Source organism: Xiphophorus maculatus, chromosome 13 (assembly GCF_002775205.1).
Source record: "Xiphophorus maculatus strain JP 163 A chromosome 13, X_maculatus-5.0-male, whole genome shotgun sequence".
Classification (NCBI taxonomy): domain Eukaryota; kingdom Metazoa; phylum Chordata; class Actinopteri; order Cyprinodontiformes; family Poeciliidae; genus Xiphophorus; species Xiphophorus maculatus.
In genome coordinates this window covers 26,592,960-26,606,055 of record NC_036455.1, presented here as the reverse complement: position 1 = coordinate 26,606,055, position 13,096 = coordinate 26,592,960, and the positions used below count along the sequence as shown (strand labels likewise).

General features: G+C 41.0%; 1 protein-coding gene across 4 annotated transcripts; it reads left to right on the top strand.

The window, feature by feature from the left end:
• The first annotated feature begins 457 nt into the window (after positions 1-457).
• On the top strand, positions 458-12,837 carry pdik1l (PDLIM1 interacting kinase 1 like). Of its 4 annotated transcripts, none has more exons than XM_023345003.1 (4): positions 487-567; positions 6,444-6,496; positions 8,549-8,846; positions 11,978-12,837. In XM_023345003.1, the coding sequence occupies exons 3-4, from the start codon at positions 8,562-8,564 to the stop codon at positions 12,716-12,718; spliced, it is 1,026 nt and encodes a 341-aa protein (XP_023200771.1). In that variant the 5' UTR covers positions 487-567; positions 6,444-6,496; positions 8,549-8,561; the 3' UTR covers positions 12,719-12,837. The 4 variants fall into 4 exon arrangements, with proteins under 4 accessions (XP_023200770.1, XP_023200771.1, XP_023200772.1 ...); XM_023345004.1 differs by lacking the exon at positions 487-567 and adding an exon at positions 773-948; XM_023345002.1 differs by lacking the exon at positions 6,444-6,496 and having other exon boundaries at positions 458-567.
• Positions 12,838-13,096: the final 259 nt, after the last annotated feature.

Below are 13,096 nucleotides of genomic sequence, written 5' to 3'. Positions count from 1 at the left end.
TTTTGGATGTTGTGCAGCTGCACAGCATCCAAAACGAAATAAAAATAAACAATATAATAGCCATTGGATAATATTGTGCAGGTGTGCATGTTGTTGTATTCTATCTGTGAGTGACAGTTAGGTCTGAGGAGGACACTGTTGGGAGGATGGAGCTAAATAAAGCTAACTGCACTGACTAAAAGTCACGCTGCAGAGAAAAAAAAACTTTCGCACAACCATAACACTGAGTTGTTGAATTGCAGTTGAGAAAAACATATTTTGATTAAAATAAATTGTAACTAAATATCTAGAAATACATACATTTGAATGCCACACAGCGTGCGCAATTTAAGTTTAAAATTAAACAGAACCGCGAATGTGTTTTACTTTGAAAGGGACCGGAAGCTGTTCAAGCTGCTCACGCGGTGAGCTGTACGGCACCTCGCAGCACAGCAGCTGCACGCTCTGACGTCCAGTGTTTGACACAACCTCGTCGGCTTGACTGAGCGAGCGGAGCGTGTGCAGCTGTAATGGCTGCCAGAGGGAGTGAGGAAGACCACCAATGAACCCCCGAGAAGCGACTCTAAGGTGAGCCTCATAACCTGATATCATGCGGTCAAACCTCTTCTGTCCCCGCTGTACGTCCACCATTGTCTTGTCTGCTGTGCGTACCTGGCAACCCGGCTTGCAGGTGTGTTCGCTGCTTGATAGCACGCGCACGTACACAGGACAATAAACTGTCAACACCTTGTAGTTAGCATGGATAGCTCCTCTGTTACCCACTGTTGGGTCAGTGTAAGGGGAAATGAGCATGTTTGGGTTTAAATGAGGCGACGCCAACGCAGAACCAGATTTGTGAACGAACTGGAGGAAGCTGGACTCTTTGTTAGCTGCTGTTAACATGATTAGCTCGCGTTAGCAGCCAGGGGCCAGGCCACATAGCTGTTAGCCTTGTAGCCAATCACCGAGGTGAGTGTCTCATTAGCCCGTTCACTTAGCTGTCTGTCAGGGGAACATCTGCCTGCAGCACTCCATCACCTTCTGGTTAAATGTTGTTCATGTCTATCAGCTAAAGATGTGAATACGCTCTCCTGGTCCTGTATTTTTCAGTTAAGAAGGAATCCCAGTTTGCTAACTTTTATGTTTTGTTTCAAACTGAAATTTGTATTTAAAATTTTGGCACTTTTAATCTCTTTTACAGATTTAACAGTGCTAAGGAGTGGTGGAAATATTGGTTATATCTGGTAAAAATGTTTTGGTTTTTTTGCAAAACCAGTATTTTATGAATTAGTAATGTAACATTTATGTTGTATTAAAATAACATTAATGACCAATCTCCCCCAACTCAAATAAAAAGTATAACTAATACAGAAAGTGTAAATGATGACGTACAAATCAGTAGCCTTGGATTAATCCGGGTGAGTTTTCCTTTGAGTGTGTGACCTTTGATTAGGGAAGTTAGAACCTGAAAGATTACTTTTATTCCCGTGCATCAAAGCTTGTTTGGATTTTTTTTTTTTTTTCTACGGTGGTCCAGAAAGGTCAATAAAAGGCAAAAGTCATAAGAGCAAACAGCTAAAGTTCTTATGTTTTCTGGAAAAATTTGGAAATGAATCCATTGATTTAGAGTGTGACCAGCTGGCCAGACCTCAAAGAAAACTGGAAATCTGTCAGTCAGTAAAAACCTGATTTATGGTTCTATAGGTTGCAGTGTTGGTTGGAATACAAGCTGAAATGAGCTTGTTTTTTTATTATTTATTTTATTTTTTTATGCTGCTCAAGAACTGACATTAATTCACTAATATTAGGTAAATATCATTGGCTGTAGCCTTCTTGTTTGAGGGTTAATCTTTTTCTGCACAGAAAATGATCAGTTCTCTGCATGTCACTACCTTGAGACAACGGCTCCTTCAACAATCTATTTTTTGTGAACTCGGGCTGGAATGATCCTTCATCTGATTTGGTCTATTAAAATGATTCTGAGCTAATTTCATACTGTTAAACCACATAATTTTCTTCTGCATCCTCTACAGTGAATGGGCTTTGTCAGAGCCCACCATGATCAAAGTAAAAAAAACACAGATGGAATAGTTTGGCTGCAAACGTCCGTAACAAACCTTCTCATGAATTAACCTTGGAGCAAAATGAATTATATGATAAAAATGCTTAGATATTCCTATGAAGGAACAAATACATGGTGGACGTCAACATTTCCCCTTAGAAGGTCCTGGAGGACATCAGCTGTATTTTAGGACACAGTTAAAACATTTGGCACGAAACAAACTGTTAGTATTAGGTTATTTGTTCTTTATGTGTAAATCTAAAATTTTATTCTTTCTGATTCCCTTTGAGACAGGATATCTCATTTTAAACAGTGACCTGTTAAGTCAACACAAAACGCTTTTCTTCCCTGTTTATTTTCCAGAATTACATTTTTATTAATTCTAAACATATAGCCTAAAAACTGTGTAATTGTGGAGTGAAAAAAGACATTTTGATAAATCATTATCATTACAAACAATGTAATGATTGTCACATTTTATATTAAAAAAAATCTTTTTAAAATGCTTCATCCTTAATCTCAATGGCATAATATGTCCAGGCTTGTCACAATAACAACCTTTGCTAATATTGTTGTTTTGAAACCATTTTCAAGTAATATAATGGAAATGGCATAATAATGGCAAGAACACATTCTCAAAGCTCAATAAACTTTAAATTCTAAGGGATAGATAGATAGATAGATAGATAGATAGATAGATAGATAGATAGATAGATAGATAGATAGATAGATAGATAGATAGATAGATAGATAGATAGATAGATAGATAGATAGATAGATAGATAGATAGAAACATTTAACACTGGAACTGGAAGACATTTGAAACTACCAAAATTAATAAACAAAACCACAGAAACAACAAATAAACTGAATTATGAAGTCTCTGTAAACAAAATTATCTTTCAAAAAACAGGATAATTGAGACCGAAGCACCAGACTGACGACTTTTATCATTCAGTTTTTGGTAACGAGAAAGAAAAGCGAATAAATCAAGCAAATGAAAATTTTTGAGTTTCTTTAAATTTATCAGGCGATTAATTGATTTATTGTTTATTGTGACAGGCCTAGATTTGTGTCCTAAAAACCTGCAAGCAATCTGGTGCACACTTCGATCAGGACGTTGGTTCTTTTTTCTTTCTTTGGTCTGTCCCACACGTCTCCATTAAAGTACACGACTGTCAGCGTTTTGGTGTTTAGCTGTCTTGTTGCTGCTCCTGCTCACACACACCCCCACCCCTTGGCTTCTTTTCATTATGAAAACGAGGCTTTGACAGGTTCTCCTCTTTGACATTGTGATGGTTGTGCATACAGAGCACACAGAGATGTCGCCATGTTGTGACTAACGGTGTCATTATAACAGTGTGGTGATTGCTGCTCTGTTTGATGTGTGCGCTATCATGTAACGGTCACATTGTTCTGCTGAGGATTGGTATTGATGGCCACAGTGACTGACCAGGCACTCTGTCTGCCTGCAGGGCTTTTAATCTGCACGTGTAAACATTGTGTCACTGTGTTCAGGATCTTGCTGCTTGTTCGCTTTGTTATACATATTATCTTTAGTGGAGCCTTTACTGTTGAGCCATTCACCAAGGTAGACTCTGTAGAAAATGCAGGAGAGAGTAGAAAAACAATGAGCCACCTTGGTTCATTCTGGTTCAGTTAGCCACCTGCAAAGTCAATTAGCCACATTCTGATTTAGTGCCTGGTGGGAAAAAGAATGTTTTCAATTGAACTTCATTATAATTTGTTGAAAGCTCAGATAAAGAACATCAAGAAGCAGTTCTTCAGACTAAAGTAGGCAGTAGTTTAACCTGTCATTTTGTTCGGCTCTCAGTAGTGAGTCAGTGCAGTGTGTTACATCTCAGTAGCCATGTTTCCATCAATGGGTTTTTTATGAGAATTTTGAAATGTTAATATTAGAAAAGGTTGATAGAAATGGCACAATTTGAAATAATCTCCTCAATATCACAGTGAATATCACAGTGTCAAAAACACCTCGCTTGAGGTGTTTTAAGGCTTTTCTGGAAGAGGTAATGCGCTAAGGAGGGAATGGAAACACATTTACTGACTTAGTTTCAAACCTCCAGCACAGATTGGAGGACTGTCAACCTGGAATGGCATGTCCAATTCTCATTTTCATTTTGTTTTGTTTTGCAACATTTCAAAAGTCTGCTAAAAATTCCCATGACGATTAGATGGAAATATGACTATTGATGATTATTGACTCTCAATAGTTGCAGATTCTTTGCAGTTGTAACTGGAGAGAACTTTTTAACTAGCTTTGTGTTTTTTCAATTAATGTCTAATATTTAGCACCACTAGCTGGATGTGCTGAGGGTCAACAGTGTTGCTTCATTCCATCCAACAGTCCTGTCCTGTGTTTCTTCTATTTCAAAAGATTCCTTTTAAATTTAACACATCATGGGTGTCATTTTCTCTTTGCATGTGATAGTCACCATAAATTGTCCAGATTTAAATTCATCACAAAGTTGTTTATTTTATGTTTGTATTGCCCCCTCACCCTCTCGCTACTTATTTATATTTAAATTGATACAAGATGACCCATTTTCAACTTCACACAGCTTCACTTCAAATACATAAAAAGGTAAAATTATACCTTATTTTTAGCTTTGTAGGAATCCTCTTTCTAGTTAGCTGTAGTTTAGGTAGCATTAGCTTTTGACTTGCATTTAAGTGTCTGGATTAATCAGAGATTAGGAAAAAAATTACTGACAAAAAAAACAAAAGCAAAAATAAACATACTGGTTTGAAAATACCAGCAATCATAACATTTAGGAAAAGGCTGCACTGGACATGAGTGGCTGCCGTGTTTTCAGCATCCTGCTTGTGTCTAGCTCACCCGGCAAGATTTTTGTCCCAAATTTTCCCTTCCGACAAACTTAAGGATGTCCCAGTTATCATGATGGCTCTTGAGATAATCTTCAGAGATATTTCTGTGGTGTGTTGGTCTTTCTATGCAGCTGGACACCACACACGGTGCAACCAAGCCTATTATGCCTAAGATTTTTTATTGTTGTCTGTGTGTGGTCTCAGGGTTTGAAAATCGGCCGACGATTTTAGAATCTTGCCATGTGAACCAGGCAATGCTTATTATCTACATGCTGGGTGTGATTAGAGGGTAAAGTGAGCTAGCAGAAATAAACAGTTGTTTAAAAGGTCACCTAAACCATGGTAGAACATTCTCATGTAACGTAATGTCTAGTTCTGGTACCACCTGGAGTAAACAGGAACTTGCCAAGCAAAATAAAGGCAAGGCACTCAGGAAATGAGTCCTATAAAGTTTCAAAGTTTCAGTCACAAATCAAAGAAAATGTTTTTCTATACAACAGAATGTAATGTTCTTCACAATTACAATGAAGCCAATATAAATGTGGCTCTGCTTGTTCAAGCTGCTCCAATCACTAAAAGACTTCTCACCTGCAGCGCCACTAGTTGAAGTCACATGGTAGGGGCTAATGCTAGCTCATGGTTCTGGACAGTTTACAACCGTTTCATATGGGTCTTATTAAACCGTCACCATGGAGTTTTATCTACAAAGAATCATTTTAGCCCTCATGGTGGACCATGTCTGTCTGCAGTCTGTTCTATGGTATTCAGTACATGGTTGATCCCAGAGCTGAGAGCTCTGGGATTAACATATCAAAAAATGGGAGGACAGCCATGTTTGATGCGTATATTAGCGGGTCAAGTAGGCATTAATTCCAAAAGCCACGCTGTAGAGCTGGAATGGTTCTGTGTTGGAAGTTACTACTAGTGATTGTTGGTTTTTTGTGTGTGTGGAGTCAAATAAGGCCGCAGCAAACTGCAGAGACTCCAAAGCTCTGTAAAACCTGTTAGCTTATTAGGGAAAACTTGGCTGTTGATGATTTCTGGTTTCCCTGTTTTCTTAAGGCTTTGGTTAATTAGTCAGTGTTGCAGAAAGCATAAGGTCCAGCTAAGCCTGTCACAAGCACTTCATCAATTAAGTGCATGTTAAATTAAAATGAGCTTGATAATTTCCTTAGCAAAGGTCTACAAATCAACCACTGTCCTCTTCTGCTTTCCTGTCATAGAGCTTTGACTGACAGGCCTGCTCAACAGGTCGTGTCTTTACTGTTGCAGTTAACAATAATCACTCTACTGTTGCCAACTCAGTGACTTTTTTGGCTTTAACTAGCAACATTTCAGACAATAAAAAATTTGTCGGCCAAAATCGGAATTGGCAGGTCAGGATTTTTAAAGATCGGTGATTGGAGATCTGCCAAAAAAACTGCAATCAGTGCACCCCTGGTTTGGTGGAGAGCAGTGTAACAGGCTGCTTTATATTATACTATGATGTGTAAGGTCTTTATCACTGGAATAATGTGTGTAGTTGAGATTCAGACTCTGTGCTTCCTTCCAGCAGCTTGAAGAATACAAAGCTTCAGTTACCTCCCACACAATCCAACAGTAGAGGTAATTTATAATCAGCTGCACTATCTGTTAATAAACCAACTGATAATCAATTGTTTGGAGAAAAATACTCAAAAGTCTGGCTGCTGACCAGAGAACTAAAAAGAAAACCAGGTGATAGAAAGTACACTCACAAGCAACAGACCAGTGTTCAACCAGCGCTGATTAGCAATACTACCTTTTAAATACATCACATTTCCTTACAGGAACATATTACTGGTTACTGTTTTCAGTTTACACTACACTGGGAGATTTGTCAGCCAGTGTTTAAAGCAATAAGACTGTTTGTGATAAAGGCAGAGGTCAGAATATAAACTCTTCTACAATGCAAAATAGCAAAGTGAAACGACTTGTCTTGCCCTTTGTCAACATCATAAATAATCAGTCATTCAACCAGTTTGTCTGGTAATAGTTTGTTCCTTATGAAACTGAAGACCAGCTCTGCTTTTCATTTATTGACTCATTTATTATTCATTTATTTATTGTTTTTCATATATTCATATAAAATCTCAAGAACCCCCTGCTGCGGATCATGGCTGAGTCAAACGTCCAACTCCATCAAGCCATGTTCGTTAAATAGTTTCTCTTACCCTCCAATTGTCCAGTTTAACTCCGGCAGTGAAGCTAGTTTCAGTTTGGATAATCTCTCCGTTGTTCTATACAGGAGATGATGGCTTGTTTTACTGTGTGCTGCCACTGTGAGACGGGGTTAGCCAGCAAGCAATCCAGACGATTAAAACACATTGAACCAACTTAAAACTAACTTCACTGTGGGAGTTAAAGCATACATTTGGAGGTATGAAGACGAACCATCCAATCCAAGTGGCTTAAGGTTGGAGTCAGATGTCTGATAGTGACCCCTGTACGACCCCTCCTCATTCCACCTTCCACAGAGGGTTCCTTCTCTAAAATCATTTAGGACCATTAGGAGAAATAGAAATGTTAGCAAACTTGGCTCAGATTGTTAATGGTTTTCAGTGTCATTTTAGTGTCAAATGTAATAAATCTCAACATATTGCTTGTATTGGTATATGGCGTAGTCCTACCAGCAGGCAGCTGGAACAACTCTAACTCCAAAAATGTATCATCCTCACGCTTTCTTCACCTTTTATAACTGTATTTGGGTTTTTCTTATGCATGTAGCTGCCCAATGTTCTTCCTTTGGTCTCCAACCCTGGGAGCAATTTTACTCCACAGAACTAACAGGAGCCACATAGCAATTTGTAAGGCAAATTTAGTAACTGTTTATTATATGAATTAAAATTTTAAACGAGAAGAAAAAAAAAAACTAAATAAAAGTATGGAAAGACATCAACCCAAACTTTGACCCTACAAGCCACACCAACTTTACCTTAGAAACAAAGATAGTTAAGGAGGAGTTGTCACACTCTTAAGGTTAAGAGTGACAGCTTTTAACCTTAAGAGATGTTAAAAAAAATAAAAAGTGTATGGAAAATGTATATCATTACAAAAATAAAACGGCTGTTTCAATTATGGATTTGAATGTAAAATTCTATATTAATTTTAATCTAAGTATACTTCAAAGCTATGTCAGCTATGTCAGTTGTAGCTAAAGTAATGAATATTTGTATAAATGCATACTCTGTTTACAAATTATAAATTTAAATTTGTGAGCTGGTTCCTGGTGCTTCAGTGTGAGATATCACCTCATTACTAAGCCTATAGTGAGCAGTTACACCCCCACCCCCATAGGAAGTCCTGTTTCCTTTCAGACCTTTCACTTTGTGTCTGACTTCAGTTTGGCATCTGATCTGTGAATCATATTGCTACCAGAGATTTAGTGACATTGAGACCAAATTAAGGAACAAATTCCCAAAGTTCACTTTACCTTCCAAGTGAAGATTTCTGTTTTGAAGATCTTTTGAGTTTTCCTCACCATCTTCTTTATCCTGTTGATTTTGCATGCCATTGTAGGCCTTTCCTTCATGTCAAACCATGTAAATCAGCTGGACAGTTTTTCCAATCTTGTATCACACTGTAGCTGATGCTAAGTGTTCTTGTAATGAAATGAAGACCTGTCTTGTTTCTCCACAGCGAGGATGGAAGGATGGTAAGCAGCCAGCCCAAGTACGACCTAATCCAGGAGGTGGGGCGCGGCAGTTACGGTGTGGTCTATGAGGCAGTAGTGAAGCGCTCGGGGGCCCGGGTGGCGGTGAAGAAGATCCGCTGCCACTCTCCAGAGAATGTGGAACTGGCCCTGAGGGAGTTCTGGGCTTTGAGCAGCATTCAGAGCCAGCACCCAAACGTCATCCACCTGGAGGAGTGTATCCTGCAGCGGGACCAGCTGGCCCAGAGGATGAACCACGGCTCCAGCTCGCCGCTCTACCTTGAGGTGAGAATGCAGAGTTCACCAGACTGGACTAATGCTGCTGTCCTACTGTCTGGAAAGTATACAATGTTATTTGCCAGTTATCCATCCATTATCCAACATGTTTATCCCTAGTAGGATTGTGAGAGCTGCATCAAGAGCCACTGAATGAAACAATATGAAAATCTTTGAAGAAGACACTGATCCCAATTTTCTCCTTCACAAAATGTTTCATTTGTGTCAAATTTTAGCGATTGTAGGATTTCTAATTTGTTTTTGGTAAAAGATAATGAGCCATTTCTTGCGCAAGGCTTGCGTGTTTATTTTGGTTGTATGTGTCCAGAATGTTGTGTTCATATATGCTTTTTGTGCCCATATCACAGTTAGTTTACACATTCACACAACCCCCAACAAACCGGACATTCTAGGAAAATAAACTGGAGTTTGATTAAAGCGAGCTAAACAGGGTTGGTGTGAATGTACCCTTGAATTTTTGTTTTTAAATCTTATTTCAAACATACTTACCGTAACATAATACAGTATTCACTAAACTAGTTGAGCTGGTTTTAAACTAGTTTGTGCTGTAGGTTGCAACATCTCATGGACCAGTCTGCAAGGCGCGGCTGCTAGGGTTTGTTTTTCAGATGACTGGTTTGCTGCACAGCTTTAATGTACCAGTATCAGTTCATATATACTATGTGTAGTTTGTTGCCTCAGATCAATGGGCTGTTGAGGACTGGGGGTGCTTCTCTGTCTGGTCGACTTGTCTGTGGCCTGTCATGTTGCCGTGGCTCCCCGCTGCGTGACAGCAGCCTCAATCGCCTGATTCCAGCCTTTCAGCAGCTCAGTGGTCTATTGTCAGAGCATTCATTTAGTTTTCTGCAGTGCCAGCATTGGACGTTTTCCCAGAATTCCTTTATTCCCTCTCGTTTACCACACTGTAATGTTCCAGGATGTGCGTTCAGAAGAGCAAATGATAAAGGGGGGGAGTTCTGCGACTGTTACAACCGTGGGATAACAGCCATCTATTCTCTTTGGACACTCATGGATTATGGCAACAACTGGCAGGCATTTGTTTTCCACCAGGAGCGGCCTCTTACATACATTGAGCAGATTAGTTTTGTAGTGCACATCATTGACAACAATAAATTACACTGTACTCATTCCCTTGGAAGTTTTTATTTTATTTCATTATGTTACAGCTATAAACTTTAGTGCATTTTATCTGGATTTTATGTAATGGAGCAACACAAAGCAATGCATAACTGAGATGGAAGGAGAATGATAGTTTTCCAGATTTTTGTGGCTTGTGCATTTAGATTCTTCCCTCTTTTATTCTAATATCCCTAAAGAAATCCAGTGTAAATCAGCTGCACACAAGTGTGTCACAGAATCTCAGTACAATTGCAGCAGTTCTGTTTCTGGCCTCAGAGGTTCTTTGGAGAATAAGCAGCATCATGAAGACTAAGGGAGCCAGCAACATGCCAGGGAGAAACCTGTGGAGAAGTGTAAACCAGGGTTAGGTTTAACAACAACAAACCTCCCAGACCTCTGTCAGAGGAGAGGGGAAAGATGGGCCAAGGAAGATTAAGAGATTTCATTGTATTAGCCACTGTCTTGCAAGAAAATCAACCAATGGGCCATCAAGGTTGATGAAAATTATTTGTATTTATGACAGCCCTGTACACCTGCTGGACAGACCATGGAGATCCAGCTAAACAGACAGGCTGGACAAGGAGAACATTAATCAAAGAAGCAGCCAAGAGAACCAGGACTAGAGGTACACTAGAGTGGTTTAGATCAAAGCATGTGTATACCTTACATAGGGCTAATCAAAGTCCAGACATACATTAAACTGGGCATTAGTAGCAGGTCTGGAATATTGAAGTTCACAGATCCTCTCGTTCCAGAGTGAGCCAACATGTTTTAATGCTCCTATAATTTGGACAACGGTGGTGACTGTGGTAGGAGTTTGTCCCCCAATCGATGGGTTGCCGGTTCGATCCCTGCTCCATTCACCTTGTTGTTGTGTCCTTGTGCAACACGGATCACAGTGGTCAGAGGGCCCTGTGGTATCGGTGCGTAGCAGCCATGCCTCTGTCAGACTGCCCCAGGGGAGGGCAGCTGTGGCTACTGTCCAGTAACTTGCCACAGTCAGTATGTGAATGGGTGAATGACTGAATGTAGTTTGAAGCACTTTGGGATGTGGACTTGTTACAAGTACAGGTAATTTACCATTTTACCATAAAACTTATGATTCTAACTTGGTAAAAGGTTTAACAATGAAAGGGGTGTGAATAGTTTTTAGCTGAACTCATACTTTATTAACCAGGTAAACTACTAGAGTCAAAGGGTGTATCCTCCTGACACATTTGCTCCGCTTTAAATGGACCAGAGTTCATTTCCCCTGTTGGTCCGTACATTGTGCATGTGTGAATAGACTCAAGCGAACTCTGGAGCAGACCAAACATCCAGACCACACCCACTTTTTGAGGTGGTCTCCATCAGCTTCTAAATGAACTCTGGTACATTGGTACAGTTACTTTGGGTGTGAATACAGATCGGCCTCGATGCGAACAAACTACAGGAAAGATGTCTTTTTAGACTTTACGAGCCACTGTTGCAGGGCGCTATGTAAAACTGAGCTGTTTATTGTTGCTAATACTACTGCTGCATGTACTTATTGGACTTAAATCGAATAACAGCACAAATATGCACAACAAAAACGCAGCAAGCATGATATACAAAGTTTGCGCTTTCTAGGTATGTGCTCTGTCCTGCCATCGTCTGATCAGAAGGAGCAAGGATGATTACCCACATGATTTGTTTGTAAATTACAGTCTGCTTGCAAAAAGGCACAGTGAAAGCAAATAAAAAAATAGTCTAGTTTTGGCACAGACCAATGAATGCGTCTTTAATTACTAGTAAAAGTTGTGGCTGCATATTCTAACACAAATGTTTTAAAGGACCAAATAATGAACCTCCTACTAGTTATTGGATGGTCACAGTGAACTCAGAGGATATTGAACCCATGTGCAGATGGAGTTCTGCTTCATCCAGACCACCTGTGACGGGGGCCTGACTCAGGTGCTTCCTCCTCTTTGTTCAGTTTGCTGCCATGTAACCAGATGTTTTCTTGTCGTCTTGTACTGCAGCTGGTGGAGACATCTCTGAAGGGGGAGATCACCTTTGACCCATGCTGTGCCTACTACCTGTGGTTCGTCATGGACTTCTGCGATGGAGGGGACATGAACGCCTACCTGCTGTCCCGTAAGCCCAGCCGCAAGACCAACACCAGCTTTATGCTGCAGCTGGGCAGCGCTTTGGCCTTCCTGCACCGCAACCAGATCATACACCGTGACCTCAAACCAGACAACATCCTCATCTCGCAGGCGTGCACACCCACCGGCTCCTCTGAGCCCACCCTCAAAGTGGCAGACTTCGGCCTCAGCAAAGTCTGCTCCGCCTCAGGGCTCAACCCTGAGGAGCCGGCCAGCGTCAACAAATGCTTCCTGTCCACGGCGTGCGGGACGGACTTCTACATGGCCCCGGAGGTCTGGGAAGGCCACTACACAGCCAAGGCTGACATCTTTGCTCTAGGAGTGATCTTCTGGGCCATGGTAGAGCGCATCACGTTTGTGGACGTGGAGACCCAGAAGGAGCTGCTGGGAAGCTACGTGCAGCAGGGCTCGGAGATCGTACCGCTGGGCGAGGCCCTGCTGGAGAACCCAAAGATGGAGCTGCTGATCCCGGCCAGGAAGAAAAGCATGAATAGCCACATGAAGCAGTTGATCCGGGAGATGCTATCAGCCAACCCCCAGGAGCGGCCCGACGCCTTTGAACTGGAGCTCAGACTGGTCCGGATTGCCTGCAGAGAGCTGGACTGGGACACGTGATAAACGTGTGTATGTGTGTGTGGCGTTGTGAACTCCTCCCATCGAGCACATGTACTCATCTTTTCATTTGCTCTTAACCCATCCTTCTTTCCATAAAAATAAATGACTGTAACGAGGGAGTGATGAGAATACACATAGGTTGCAGCTTGGTCAGACCTTCAGTCTGTGTCCAAGGGCATCCAGTCTTCTATTAGCTGTGTCTTTATATTGAAAGAGAGAGGTGCGACACCCACAGCTGCTGCTGCTGCTCCAGAACGCAGCGTCGTCTCAGGCCATCCAGAACACCACAGCCACTGCTTCCTCTCACACACCACTGGAACACAATCACCCAGAAAGTCAGAAGAGAACGGCCAAGACTTCACAACTTGTCTTCAAATA